Source organism: Erithacus rubecula, assembly GCF_903797595.1.
Source record: "Erithacus rubecula genome assembly, chromosome: 2".
NCBI lineage: Eukaryota > Metazoa > Chordata > Aves > Passeriformes > Muscicapidae > Erithacus > Erithacus rubecula.
The window spans coordinates 69,865,024-69,880,032 of NC_136685.1; the positions used below are offsets into that span (position 1 = coordinate 69,865,024).

At 39.5% G+C, this 15,009-nt stretch overlaps 1 protein-coding gene across 2 annotated transcripts in view; it reads right to left on the minus strand.

The window, feature by feature from the left end:
• Nucleotides 1-14,737, minus strand: part of FAM120B (family with sequence similarity 120 member B) — an 88,404-nt gene extending 73,667 nt beyond the window's left edge. For both annotated transcript variants that reach the window (XM_079299330.1, XM_079299329.1), the window contains exons 1-4: nt 14,703-14,737; nt 12,872-13,918; nt 8,360-8,540; nt 2,425-2,520 (exon numbers count right to left, since the gene is read on the minus strand). In XM_079299330.1, coding sequence (XP_079155456.1) covers nt 2,425-2,520; nt 8,360-8,540; nt 12,872-13,891 — 1,297 coding nt within the window. In that variant the 5' untranslated portion in view covers nt 13,892-13,918; nt 14,703-14,737. The remainder of the gene's footprint in view (nt 1-2,424; nt 2,521-8,359; nt 8,541-12,871; nt 13,919-14,702) is intronic.
• Nucleotides 14,738-15,009: the final 272 nt, after the last annotated feature.

Consider the following 15,009-nt stretch of genomic DNA (forward strand, 5'->3'; position numbering starts at 1 on the left):
CTGTGGTATGAAGCTACAGTATCCTATGCATTTTCAGAAATAAAATGAACAGCAGAATCTATACATTTCCAGCAAAGACTTTAGAACTAGAAACATTCTAGAAGTAAGAGACACAAATAATGCAAGCAAGCACAGATGCTAATTCAGAAGACTGTCTCTCAAAAAAAAATATAGATAATACATACTACACTTTAAATATATTTTATCACCTTACTTACCATCTTGCCTTTAGGATGAATATTTTGTTTTTAAAAAAAGCTATTCAATCTATCACCTGCAACCTTCCCAGATGTGAGGCACTTCTGCTGTTTCATACACGTACAAAACATTAGTAGGAATTCTACTTTTTTTTAAGCTCATTGCAAAATTTAAAGTATTTATCATTATGTAAACTACAGTTTAAAGTTCACAGTTTCTTTAGACTAAATCTAAATCAAACTGGAAGTAGTCAGGATTTTCCATATATTCTCAGTACAACCCTAGTTTTGATGATCAGGTTATCAGTTTTTTCAAAAAAGATAAAGAGCCTTCCCAAATTAATTGCACTTTTTATGTTTCAAATAGGTTTATGGTAAAATTTTTTCTTGTCTTTTTGACTAACCTGATCTTGATTGACAGCCTTGAACTCTAACTTCCTGAAACAACTTTAAATTTAGCTTTAAATATGATCCCTGTCTGAAAAATGTGATGTGCTGTTGAGAACCTTATTTGGTGAATTAGAAAGTCAAGCTGTGGAAAATCAAAGATGCATGAGTGAATGTAAGGCATACAAATATGGACTGCAAAAATTTTAGAAAAATATTTGTCTGCTGAAGGAATGACAACAGAGCACTAAAAATAAACACTAAAAGTCCTACTCCCATTTTTTAATAGTCTGCTTGAACAGCCTTTCATTACTGAGTTAGTAAAGATTGTATCTGAGAAGATTCTGTTTTCATAAACTCCACTCATGTGGTTGCTATAAACAAACACACTTAAAATCTTGTTTATTGTCAACATGAAGGTGGGTTCTATGTGTTGTATATTTACAGAGCTATAGAACCAGAGTACATGAGATTAAGTTAATTCCTCTCCAGAAAGGAAGGAACTATACTATCTGGGATGGAAAATTTCGCAACAGTAAATACAATATATTTGCCAGACAATTTGAAATGTAACTACATAGGTACGGTTTATACTTTGTTGAGTTTTGTTTCCTTGTTTTGCAGCATGTTCCCAGACCACAGTATGCTGAAATTAAACAGTTGCACAGCATGGACTGATCATTTTTTACACTCCATATTCATATTCCATTTGGAAAATTTCACAGCAATTTTATGCTATCATAAAGCAAATTAGATAATCACTCTCCTAATATTGTGTCAGGGGTACTGGACAGTGAAAGGACTGCATATCAAATAAGAACTCATTTGTAGTTTGTCTATATAACCTATTTCTTTCTGAACAGCCCTTTAATAAACAATTTTGAAAAAGTTGATATCTAAAAAGCAACTGGTTTTCTTTCATCTTTGAATTCAAAGATATATCATTTTCAAATATGAAAATAAATGAGCAATCTCTGGATACCTAAAAAGAAAATCTACTATTAATTTACAAAGAAGTGCCTGCATTTCAGCTTCTGAATTTGAATTTAGACCAGATCAGCACAAGGACTACTACAGAAGGCTCTGAATGCTGAAGGAAGATGTAATTATTTTCCAAATGTTGAGTAGATAGTAACTTTCCTTAACAAGATATCAATGGCATCAGTGGAACAAATACATTTCATGTGAAAGACTAGAAAAACCTCTGAGCTGCTGATAACAGATTTGATAACAATTAATAACAGATGACAGGGAGAGAGAGCTGTGAGAACAAGGATGACTATAACTTTGTATGGACAAATGAATACTTAGAGCAATTTTCCCCCTGACATAACAAAATTCTTTACTTCCCATCCTAAACTTATACTGCATGATGCAATTGTGTGTACGTATATATATATATATATATATATATATATATAATTATATATATACAGTGCTCAGTCTTTTCACTGAAATGTCTGATGCTCCCTCATAAAAGTAACACATTTCTTATAACTCTGATTACACTAGGAGTGTTCATTAAGGTGCTTTTTTACCAAAGGAAAGAAGATAAAAAACACAAAAAATACTTGAGGCTTAAGAGAATACAAACAGCTTCACAGAAACAGACAGCCCAATTTTGGGGTTTTTTTAATTAAAAGTATGTATCTCAAAGCTGAATCCTATTATAATTACAAAGAGTAATTAAAAGCAACTACAAGTGTGCAGCTCTTTAGCTCCTTGTTCTCCACAGTCATCCTGGATTCTATATCAAGATGGATTGTCCAACCTCATTTTAGTGAAGTGATTCAGTTTACATTTATACACCTATATACATTTATATACATTTTTATTCTACCTGTAACAGAAGGTTGTACAGGTTGTATCAGGTCTGGCTGCTTGAGAGGATTTCCAAAATATACACACCACTCCTTTACCAAAGGATAAGTTCCACCTAAAAAAAGACAGAATTGGATCAGAAAGTCAAATGCAAGTATTGACACTAGTGTAACAGCTGGAATCAGCTGTGATCAGGGTTCTAAAGTAATAGAAGGCACTTCTTGACGATTTGTTTGCTCAGTTTTAGAAACAAACCAAGAAAAAATAGTTTTAGCATCTTTATGACAAATCATCAGAACAAATAAACAGAGTTTCAATTACATACTATAAACATGAGTTTGGACTGGGGAACTGCAACCAAAAATGTAAGTACAAGAGTCTGTGGAAAGCATTCTCAAACAGGCTTAGTCTTTTCAAGTCCAGGAAGCTCTGGAGGCATGGGGCATAGCTCAGGGTCTGCATGAGCTACCTCAGTCTCTCAGGACTGTCACACTGCCACATTTCCAGGCAGTGCTTAATATGATTCACCTCCCAACTTGCCCTGACATTTCCTGTGCAAGGGTTTGAGCCAAAATATTCATAGGGAGGCCTTGATGGCTATTAGAAAGCTGACAGCAATGGAGTCATCCCACCATTATATACAGAGCTTTTACAACCCATTGTTCCAGATCTTTTATCTAGCATAAAGAAATTTTTTATACATAGTAGCTCAAGTGGCTTTCCGAGTCCCTAACCTCAACCCTGTTCAGCCACCCTAAAGATGCCCCTTAAATTAAAAATTCCACTATAGGAATTGTGCATCTAACTACTTGATGCTTAAAAAACCACAAACAAACCAAGCATTTCAGAATTTTTGAAATGCAGATTACCCAATTTACAATAGTAATCTCAAAATCATTCCAACGCAAGTCTTCATTAAAAAAAACCACAAACAACCCAAACAACATAGAATCACTGTTACTATCAATGATGTTTTGCATTCTGTCCAGATTTTTGCTTCTAGTAGCCATGTCACAGTACCCTAAATTTTCACTCTCCACAGTCTGCTAAACAGAATTAAAGAATTAAAGAGGTTTAGCTAGTCCTGGGCACTTGGAGTACTGTTTTCTCTTTTCCCTTCCCTTGTCACTTTCCAGATTCACAGAATTGCATCTCTAATTTCTTTCAGCTCTCTCCAGTACTGAAGTCACTATCCTTAAAAATTCCTGTATTTTATCACCAATTCCAATCTCCCTGAAATTTACTGCAAAAATGTTTTAGATGCCGTGTTGTGATCCTAATAAAAAAATTCCCCTAGATTAAAACAAACTAAACAAATCTTTCCAACATTTCCTTTCCTCATCCACCCAAAAAGGTCTTGTCACATAATTTCCTGATCTCACTCATAACTCAATGCTGGAGATAACTGTTGACATGAATGAAAAGGTCGTGTGCTATGGTGCAAGGACAGAAATTTCTCAGAGGTATTTCTAGTGTCAGGGGTAAGAGAAGGAAAAAAGAACAGAAGAAAATCTGTTGTACAAGCCTGTTTCTTTCTTCCTTCCTTCCCCATGGGCCTGCAGCACAAACTCCCAATAAAGGTGAGGGACTGAAGAGCCAATACATGGAGTATGAGGGATAGTGTAACACATGGCTTGCCATGCTTATCTGGTCAAAAACCAATTACATTAAAAATAAAACTAAAAATGATTACATTAGAGAGAAAAAAGGCCTTAAACTGTACATTCCAGTAGCTGAATAGTCTCACATCTTGATTATAAATCATTGTCTATGATAATGCTATTTCATGATCAAAACCCTCCAATTAAATAACCCAAAGTCACTTTCAGAAACATTCTGACATTTTAGCATTTGCTTTTAAGATTTACTGTGTGGATTACTCTGCTTTATTCAATTCATGCAGCTCACTCAGACTCCAAAATTTTAGCCCGGTTTCTTAAGGAGACAAACCTAATACAATTAGGACATCTGTCTTATAATTATTTCATGGATGCACTGCTCTGTTTCAACTGAATCTGACAAAGGAGAAGTGATTTCAAATGGATTAAATCCCTAAACATTTTGTGAAACTGGAGATTCAGCTGACAGAGGGATCCTATTAGGGCACCAACTGAAAGAAAAGGCAGAAAAGTCAACTTACCTGTTGTACCCAAACAGACTGAATGGCAAATCAATACACAAATAGCTATAGAAGAGCTAGAGCTGAGAAAAAGAAAGGTAGATGGGATTTGGGAAGGGCAGGAGGCAAAAGGGAAAATGCTTAGGAACCATATACTGCAGGAGGGAGTTGTGAAGGACATGAGGATAAGTTAAGATGGCATAAAGAAGCATGGCAATAGAAAAACTTTGCTGGTGGGGAGCACTGCTCTTTATGAATTCCACAACTCACAGAAAAACTTATCAAAATCTGTCGTGGTTCTAAATACCAGTGAGAGATTATTTTTTACATCAGCCATTGAACTCATGTACAGTAAAAAGAGAAGATTGCAGGAAGTCTACAATTTCATTCTATTTGTGAATGTAGGTACAGGCATAGCACCACATCAGCTGAGTGCTTTTCATTACTGTAGTCCATTAGTAACAAATATATATTACTGTTCACATAAACAGCCAAATAAATATAGCTGAAAGTGAGGTCTTGCAAACTGACAGTCCATTAATATACCAAGAACAAAATGGAGATATGATTACCAAATGTCAACCCTCTCCACATGGAAGTGTCTTGGGGAAAAAAACCAATAATTTTTCATTTTCCCCGCAATGCATATAAAGAATATCACCAATGGAATGAAAAAAATAGCAGTTTCTTTGTTTAAATAAATTCTGAATGCCCTGTGAAAGCACTGCTTAGGCAGACTAAGGAAAGCTTCAACTATGTGCAAACCACGAGACAGTTGGAAAATGTTATGTGTGTTCCTCTGTACCTGCAACAATGCCAACTCTCCTGAGCAGTCACTGGTGATAACTGGCAAAAATTCTGCTAATGGACTGTTTTTGTCAGTGTCAAAGCAAGGATCAGTCTGGCCTGCTAATGTTAGAACAGGGAGTAATGCCAGGACTTCGAGGAGCTGGCCACGAGCTCAGGCTAAATTACATAACCTCCTAATTGGCAATGGACATGCAGGTACAGGCATTTCCATGGACTGCACTAGTGCCAAGACCTGCTGGCTTTGTACTGAACTCTTAGCACCCATAAGAAAGCTTGGTTGGCCTATCAGGGTGTATTATTTAATGTTATTTTCCCCTCCTACTTGAATTTTTCCAAAAGTACTTTTTCTCAGAAGGATGCTAAAATGTTGACAATTTCTATCACTGCACACAATATTTCACATATTGATCAGAAATGTCTCAAATATAAACTTACTTTTGAAATACCCAGGCAACAAATGCCCTGCTGTCAGAATCTCTATCAGCCCACTAATTATTTCATATTTAGGGTCAAAAATAACACAGAGCCAGATAGGGAAACAGAACCAGGTTAGTTACCTGACCACAGAAAGGCAGGGAAGACAGACAGACAGAGGCTATTTTCAGTTTCTCAAACTAGGCCACCACACAGCTGCACAAACAGCTGCACCAGCACAACTGAGACAATGCACAGGGATTGAAACGAGTGGCTGTGCAGGAGAATTACTCAAAGTGGTGGTGGTAGCAAAGCAACACTTTTCCCACTATGGCTTCAGGCAAAGTGTCATGGTATGGGACAATGGTTTCAAAGGATATGACATCCTGCTCCTATGGATTTGTGGGTCTCTTAGGCACCCTTGGAAAACACAACCTAGATGTTCAAAACTAACCATCTCTTGTTTCAGAGTAGGGCAAACAGTTTACATTAGCTTTAACCTGTTCTTACTAAAACTGTAACCACTGTTTTTTACTAAATATTGTCTGCTTTGCCAATTAACATCAAATAAGCAGAGCTGCAAACTGCAAAGAAGTCAGTTTCCACCATATTTTAATTGACAATATTAAGGAGTAAAAGAGAGGATTACTAACACATACACCACCACTGCAAACTGGAATATCGTGTAGAGTTAGTGAAGTTAGCTTCAAATGTGCTACATCAGCAGCTGTATAATGGTGGCAGACTCTACATGGACACTCCAAATGGACTAATTTAATTGGTTGTCATGTTCCAGTGAGCTGTTTTTGAGGCTAATCCAACATGATTCTACATTATACTACAACCTACAGGCAGTGTAGAACTACTTCTTTCCATCCTATCCCTTATCAAATTATAAAAAATTGTGAACTTGACCTCATCTGAGGGAAACTGGCAAAGGATTCTACTTACTTTGTAAAAAACAAAACTTCTTTGTAGGTCTAGCAGTGAAACCATAAAAAAATGCTTACACATACCTATCCATTTAAACACAGACTGTGACTAATGATCTACACTCTTGACCTAGAAGCAACCACATGTTGGAATAAAAAAAATCCCCATGAACTACTAGGAAGTGACATGATTAAAGCAGTTAGAGGTAGATACATGCACTCAAAATGCAGATTTAATGGAGACACCCGTGAAGACACAATCTACCTACCTTTCTGGAAGGATTAAGAACTGAGGCTGTACTATGACTTACTTTAGAAAATCATCTCTGGAATTGGAAGACTGATTTGAGAATAAATAGCACCATGCTATCTGTGGTTTTATTCTTAAATCACTTCCTCAAAAGAAGACAACTTTCACATTAAAATTTAATTTTCAATATGACTCTAAATAAATGTTTCTGTATTTCAATTCTAATCTTCTTTGAGTACTAAAGCCACTGTAACACAAATGCTAACCTGCCTACTACCCTGCTGTCTTGCAGCAAAAATTGTTAATTAGGAACTTTGGTCTGGGTGTTTCTGAAAACATCAATGAATATCCTGCTGTTTAGATGAATAAGTAAAACCCAACCAAGTTATAATTATCTACAAAATTTGGAGGCAGTACACCAAAAAATGAAAAATGACAGATGTGCATGCTTACTGCTGAGATTTTTGTTATTCTCTCCAAATTGCTATGCAAACTCTGATTCAGTTTTTCCTATTATGGCACAACTTCAACCTCTGGCTGCTGAGGGAAGTCATGTACTTAATTACCTTTTTGTGCCTTTCTAAGCAAATAGTTTGAATATTCGGTTTGATGGCGGTGCACTTTCATCAATAAAATGTAAAGCGATTACCATGGAGAAATCAACACATTCAAAAGAATAAAAGTTCAGTACACTTTTAATTTTCAACTCGCTGGCTGAAAGACATTGCAAAGATAACACTTAACTAATGGAAGTCTTAAGAACGTGAAATTGGTCCAAGGATGTGAATAAAGAACTCTGTCTTCAAGGAGATGAATGCAAGCACAGATATAAGTACCTGCTACCGAATCTGGTTATACCACTGGATAAGGAAATTGCATTTTCTAGCACTTGGATGAAAGAATTAGTAATCACTGGCATGACTACTTGCATTTGTATTATTACAGGAACTGTATTTGACTGTTCTGAAAATTGCAGGCTTAAAATCAACAGAAGGTAAAACTTTAACAGTGCATTATTGTTCTGTAAAAGTGTATTACAACTCACTAATTCATCCAGAGCCACACTTATTCGAGCAACATTAGGTTTCATATACTCTCAAACTTTCAAAAATCTAAAGATTATTGTTTTGCTCAATCTTTTGACCATTAACAACTTCCACAACTTCCCAAAAAACAACGAAAAAAGATCAAATTTTTAAAAATCACTTTAAAAGCACTGAAATGGAACAGCATGTAGAAAAAGCCCCACTATTTCACTCTCACATTTTCTTACTTCCATAAGAACTACATTTCAGTGGCTCAGTGTTTTTATCCTAAATGCATTTTCTATCCTAAATGCTGATAGAACCATTGAAGCAATGAATTCAAGATTTCATATTTCAAAACTGAAAGAATACTTGAATAACTGTGGAAGTAGTTTAATCCTTACCTTTTCCAGATTCCAACAAGATAGAATAAATATGCTGACGAACAGGGCGGTAGATAAGTGCCTGTCCAGGAATCTCTGTATCACAGTCATCTTCCAAGGAGTTGCTGGACTCAACCGTTCCATTACTCAGGATATTGAAGATTGTAAAATTTTCAGATTGGATATGCTGTTCTTTAGCTACCTGTTTGTTCAAAGAAGGAAGAAGACATTATCTTCAAAATTAAGAAGAATCAAAAAGTAACAAAATGCATTCACTGTTTGAGGAAACAGATATTTCTCTATCAGTAGAAATGGAGGGAATAGCCAGGGAGTGAAAGAGTGCTTTTTTGAATAACACAAGTATAGTGTATTTTCAGGCATCCATCTTTTTGTTCTGAGGACATGAATCCCCAGGAAAATCATCACTGCCTTTCTGAGCCCCTTCTTTAATTCTTAAAACTTGTGAGCTTGAACAACAGTTTTCCAGAAAGTAATTGTTCTTAAAATTAATTCTGAATTCCAGCATAGCTGCCTCCCTTTGGTCACCTGAAAATGTATCTTCTTTCTTTAAACAGTGAGTGAAGGCACAACAAAATGCAAACTTTTGATTTTATTGCCAGGTGAACTATATAAGATAGCTGTATTTCTTTCCCAATCTGACTTGGTGTAGTTTACATTCTGGTAAAATTAGAATACTTAACTTCACCACACTATTACGCTGCAATAGCTGTCTACCGTGAAAAGAAATGCCATCTACTCTAGTGAGGAAAACCAGGTGTGTTGTTGAAAAGCAGAATTAACAGCATCACCAGGCTGCACATTAACCACACACTGCATGCAGATACATCTGGCTACAGCAGCTGGCTACCAGCAGCCTCAGTACCAGCAGGGTCTGCTGGCTGGGGACAGCCTAGGTGAGAAAGCAACAGAGATATTCTCAGGCAGCACAGAATTCCAACCAGGAACACTGGCAATCTGGATTGGCCAAGTGCACAGCCAGACTTTCTTCATAACCCCAGACCAAAACTCTGGAGGTGTTCAAACAGCTGAGTAGAGTGAGTACTTCCATAGGGTGCCACTAACAAATTCTCCAGGACCCGTGCCATATGGTGAGCAGGCACTGATGTTTCTCTGCTCTGCAGTCCCTGGATGTGTCATGATATCTGTACTGTTTGGGTTGTGCCCTCCTGCCACAGCTGCCACAGATTCTTTCACTGAGAGTTAATGGATCACTGGCAAGAAACATTTCTTCACCATTTCTGCAGAATTCCTATATCTGCAAATCTGGGAACTTAGCAGGTCAAAGCTTCAGTCATCCACTGAGTCAGCCATTAGTGATCAAAACTAATTCTACTAAAACGTCATACTTTCTGTGTACAGTGCAAATCAACAGAGCACTTACACAATAAATCAAAGGTTTCCCTGCAATAAATACTTCAGTATTCCTAATATATGTAAACATTGTAATCCCCCAAGTATACTTCTGTATAAAATAAAAACAGGGCATCAAGTAATTATAAGCATGATTTTAATGAAGCACTGAACTATTCCACAGAAACCAGCCACAGATATGAGATCATCAACAATGCAAGTTTATTGCAATTTGCCAATAATCTACACATCCTTATGTACTGAAAAAACAACATGCTGATTTCAAAAGTATTGCTGTATTCAATGTCTGTATCTTGAAAAATATTTCTGATTCATACCTAGAATCAGCTAGAAAGTTATGCTCTTCTGAGAGAAACAGCAACATGAGGCTGTGCCCTCATGGCTGGAATTGAGCTGTGTGCCATTTACGTGCAGTTCAGACAATGTGCTAGGTAAGCAGAACTACATATGAGTTTCAAAATACAAAGCAAAGCACACACATTACATATACAAATATTTGAATGCTTGAAACAAAAACAAAAGGGAAGTTAACATGTCTAACATTTTGACTGTAATTTCCTTGGCCCAGTTGGCTTCATGTAGGATTCATGCAGCAACAGTGAGACATTCTTCAATGGAGTTTCTAAACATTATTATTTTATTGGAGTAGTAGCTCAGCATGATGCTTCAGAACTTCAACCCTTCAAATTAAACACCAAGCCAAGAAATAATGACCACTTGTCATAAAGACCACATGGTACATTCTCTTAAGGAATAAAGATATTGCCACTATTGTCCTGGCCATAATCCAACCTAGATAATTGCATTCTGGCTATTTTTGCCCTGCACTTCAAGCTGAAAGAGGATTTTTCAACACCTCATTATGATGTATGGCTGGTGATTTTAAAAAATATCTTCTGTTTAACTACAACAGTCAAAAGCTATATGTATTGTATCTACCTGTGATTAATATAAAAGCCCTAATAAATCTACAGTTTAGCTGAAATGAACATTACATAGGTTTCAATGTAGCTATAAAATATTTTATAGTTTTTGTAAAAGGAAAATGTAGATTATATTATTAGAGTAATATGAGGAAACATAAAAATAGTTTTAAAGAAAATGCTCAAGATAAGCAAGAGAAAGAAAAAAAAAAGTTCAAAAAGTGTTTGAAGTCTATAAGGACCTAATAAAATACAGAGTAACAGATGGCTAATATAGGGTCTAAAATACACTTCCTTGTATAGATTTTTAAAAAAATCTCAATATGTTATCTTAACTGCCACAAATTTACAGAATTGTACTCTAGACTTACTACTATTCCATAAACTCTGATGCAAAGTAGCACATTTTCTATTAGCCAGGTACACCACCCTAAGCTAATACATCTAATTTCCCAGAGCGACTCAGTCTGACATACCGTATCTCACCCCAATACCACTGCATCCCTGTCCATGTGGGATGCCATAACTAGAACTTGCCACTACACCCCTGCCCTTTGGGGATTAATAAACCCATTGAAATGCTTTGGGGTCATTCAGGGACAATGAAAACAAGGGCAATTTAACCTGAACCAAGAATGACAAAATACAGACTTACTGCATTTGACACTGCCCTGCACAACATCCTAGTCCCTGAACTAGACAGGCATGGATTTCCCAGAGGGACCACCTGGAGGATGAGGGACCTCCTGGAGGGTGAGGAACCTCCTGGAGGATGTGGATGGTTGCAGTGAGCGAGTGATCAGTGTCTCCATGTGCAAGGGGGGCCAGTGACAAGCGGTGTCCTCAGGGGTCAGTACTGGGACCAGCACTGTTTAATATCTTTGCCATGGACAGTGGGATCGAGTGCTCCCTTGGCAAGTCTGCTGGTGACACCAGGCTGTGTGGTGCTGTGCACATGCAGGAGGGAAAGGATCCACCCAGAGCAATCTGGACAGGCTTGAGAGGTGGGCCTGTGCAAACCTCATCAATTTCAACAGACCAAGTACAAGATCCTGCACTTGGGTCAGGGCAATCCTGACCACAAATACAGGTTGGATGGAGAAAGGATTGAGAGCAGCTCTAAGAAGAGCTTTAGAGTGTTGCTGAATAAGCAGCTTGACCTATGAGCCTGACCAGCAACGTGTGCTCACACTCCAGAAAGCCAATTGAACCCTGGGCTCATCCAAAGCAGTGTGACCAGCAGGGCTACTCTGCTCTGGTGAGATCCTACCTGGAGTTCTGTGTTCAGCTCTGATGTCACCAGCACAGGAACGACTTTGACCTGTTGGAGTGAGTCCAGAGGGCTGCAAAGACAATCAGAGGGCTGAAGCACCTCTGCTAAGAAGACAGGCTGAGAGCTGGGGTGGTGTAACTGGAGAAGAGAAGGCTCTGGAGGCACCTTAGAGCAGCCTTCAAATATCTAAATGGGGCTACAAAAGAGCTGGAGAGGGACTTTTCACAAGGGTATGTAGTGACAGGATGAGGGGAAATGAATTTAAACTGACAGAAAATAGGTTTAGATCAGATATTTGCTGTGGAGGAGGCACTGGCCCAGGTTGACAAGAGAAGAGTTGGATCATCCCTGGAAGCATACAATGCCAGGTTGGCTGGGGCTCTGAGTAATCTGGTTTAGTGGAAGCCTCCCTGCTCAGGGCAGAGGTTTGGAACTAGGTGATCTTTAAGGTCCCAACCCCAACCATTTTATGAATCTACAATATGATTCTGTAGGAGTTCCCATGCCTCCAACACGATCAATTTCAACTTCTGCATTCTAAGCATAGCTTCCTTTGATACCTCCATTGCAAGGTACAGCCTAGCAGATCACTGACCAGCTTTATGGCTCACCTGTGGGTTCTCAAGTCAATACACATGTAATATAAACATGGGAAACCGTATAATGGGAAGTACATTTCTGTGCCCAGCTGCTGGCCTATGCAGGAGCTGCTACCCATTATTTGACCTAATTGACACTTCAAAAAGAGAGGAACTACTTTTTGTTAAATGTGCTGCACCTGTGCTCATATTAATGCATGCAATAGTCCTAACTGGGGCTCTACTTAACAGACAAAAGATTTTTGCACAAGTGAATTTAAATCAATAGGATTCATGTACTTATTACTAACTTCCACTAACTAGTCATGGAGATAAAGTGATCATTAAGCTTTAAAAAACAAGTTACCTCAAATATTTCTTTATCTTGACAGAGAGCTGAATCCTGTTGAAGGGATAACATTTGACAATTTGTTACATTGGGAGGAATCCATGGAGACTGCTGCCCAGGCAAAAGATAGGAGTTCACTCCTCTGCAAAGCAATGTCTTGTCTGATCCCAGAGGTATAATCTCTTCCAAGTGTTTCAGGCTGCTGCACGAGCATGGAAGTTTTGAGATGTAATTTGCTACGGATAGCAGTATGTTTGCTCTTCTGTTGTAGCTCCTATTCCTATGGGGACTGGTGGTTAAACATTTGTGCCAAAAGCCTTCCAACATGCTTTCTGGAACAATATCATTGCCAAGCAAGCACGCAAAGAGAGGAAGGTGTGTCATACTAATACCCAGCACACGGCAAAGAACTTCTCGAGAGTACATGACAGTGACCAGTCTGTCCAAACGGAGGTTCTCAATGGAAAAGTAGGGACATGTGTTATAGATGAGGTAGTCACTATCTTGCCCCAGAATTCCTATACAGTTGTGCTGCAAACCGTATGCAGCCACCTCAAAGTCTGCCTCTTGCAACGTGCAGACTGTTTTTTGACCAAGTGATTTCAGGGCATAACGTGTAAAAGTAGGCAGAGCTGAAGGAAGAACAAACATTTCCCTGCCTGGCTGTTTCCTGTGAGTCTTGATAAACTGAAATAATCTGGTTATTTCCTCAGTGTTCTTCATCCTCCGTTTGATCCACTCATCTCTCTTTTTCTCTTCTACCACCCCGTCGAAGTAAAACACCAACTTGATACCAGCTGCCATGAAAGCATTGATAAAATCCTGTAAAATGGCAAGGTACTCCCGCCACTGGCCACCGCACACCCAGCATTCCGGCGTGTACCAGCGTCTAACGCAACTCATGGCATCCACCACGATAACAGGGGGGCACTCGGGATGCTCAGTGCGATGCTTTTCTGCCATTTCTCTCAGATCTACCGTTTGGCACGCATCAGGGCAAACTCTTGCCACAAATCCCTGCAAGCCTCTAACACCCATGGCTGATCTCCGAAACTCAACAGCAGTCTGAAAGAAGAAAAATGGAAACAACGTTCTAAAATGCAATACTGGAAAAAATTCTACAATAATATTTTAAAAAGCTGTTTGGAAACAGAACTGGTTTTTTTCTGGTTTTACTGATAGCTCATTGCCGTATCCAGACTTTTATAAATTTGAAACAATCTACTTCCCATCAATAAACTGAAAGTAAGTACTCGTTCTTTTCCCTTCCACTTCTGTTTTTTATATCAGTGAAAAGTAGAAATATCAAAAGATTCTCATAACAAAAACAAAATTCAGAGAATCACTGAATGAGTAAGGCTGGAAGGAACCAGAGAATCCAACCTCCCTGCACCAGCAGGGTCATTCTAGAGCACATGGCATGGGATCGCATTCGGATGGTTCTTGAATATCTCCAGTGAGGGAGATTTCAGGTAAACAGCATAAAAAGAAGTACACAATACTAGGAAAACACGGATAGGGTTTTTTTATTAAAAAATATACATGCTTAAGGTATTCAAAAAGGAAAGAAATTAAAGTTTACAAAGTACTGTGAATAGACAGCTTTTAAAAGCATTGCCAATCCTATCGGAGCTCTGAATCCCACCCACTTTAGTCTGGCAGGGGCCTTTAAGAACGCCGCAAGGTGCGGGGCCGCTGCGCGCAGCCCCGGCAAGGCCGAGCCCCCCGCCCCGGGGTCGGTGCGTTGCCCGGGCCGCGCTGCCCCCGCACCTGGGGCTGCCCCCGCCCAGCCCCGCCCGGCCCGGCCCGGCCCGGCCCCCGGAGCCCCGGGCCCACCGCCGGCACTGACCCGAGCGCCGCTTCCGCTTCCCGCGGGCCGGGCCGCGCCTGCGCCCGGCGGCGGGGCGGGGCCGGGCCGGGCCGTGCCCGTGAGGGGCCGGGCCGCTGGCAGCCGCGGCTGTCCCCGCCCGCGGGCTGCGGCCCCTCAGCTTTGTACGGCCACAATGGGGTCGGAGGGGCCATTGTGCCCCTGAACAAACCCGGCCGGCACGGGGGGACAGGGCGGGGGACATGAAAGCGTCGCGCACCGAAATCGCTTCAAACCCTCCGAGCCGCACTTGGGAGATTTATGTCCCTTCCTTTGGCAGGGGGGGCGG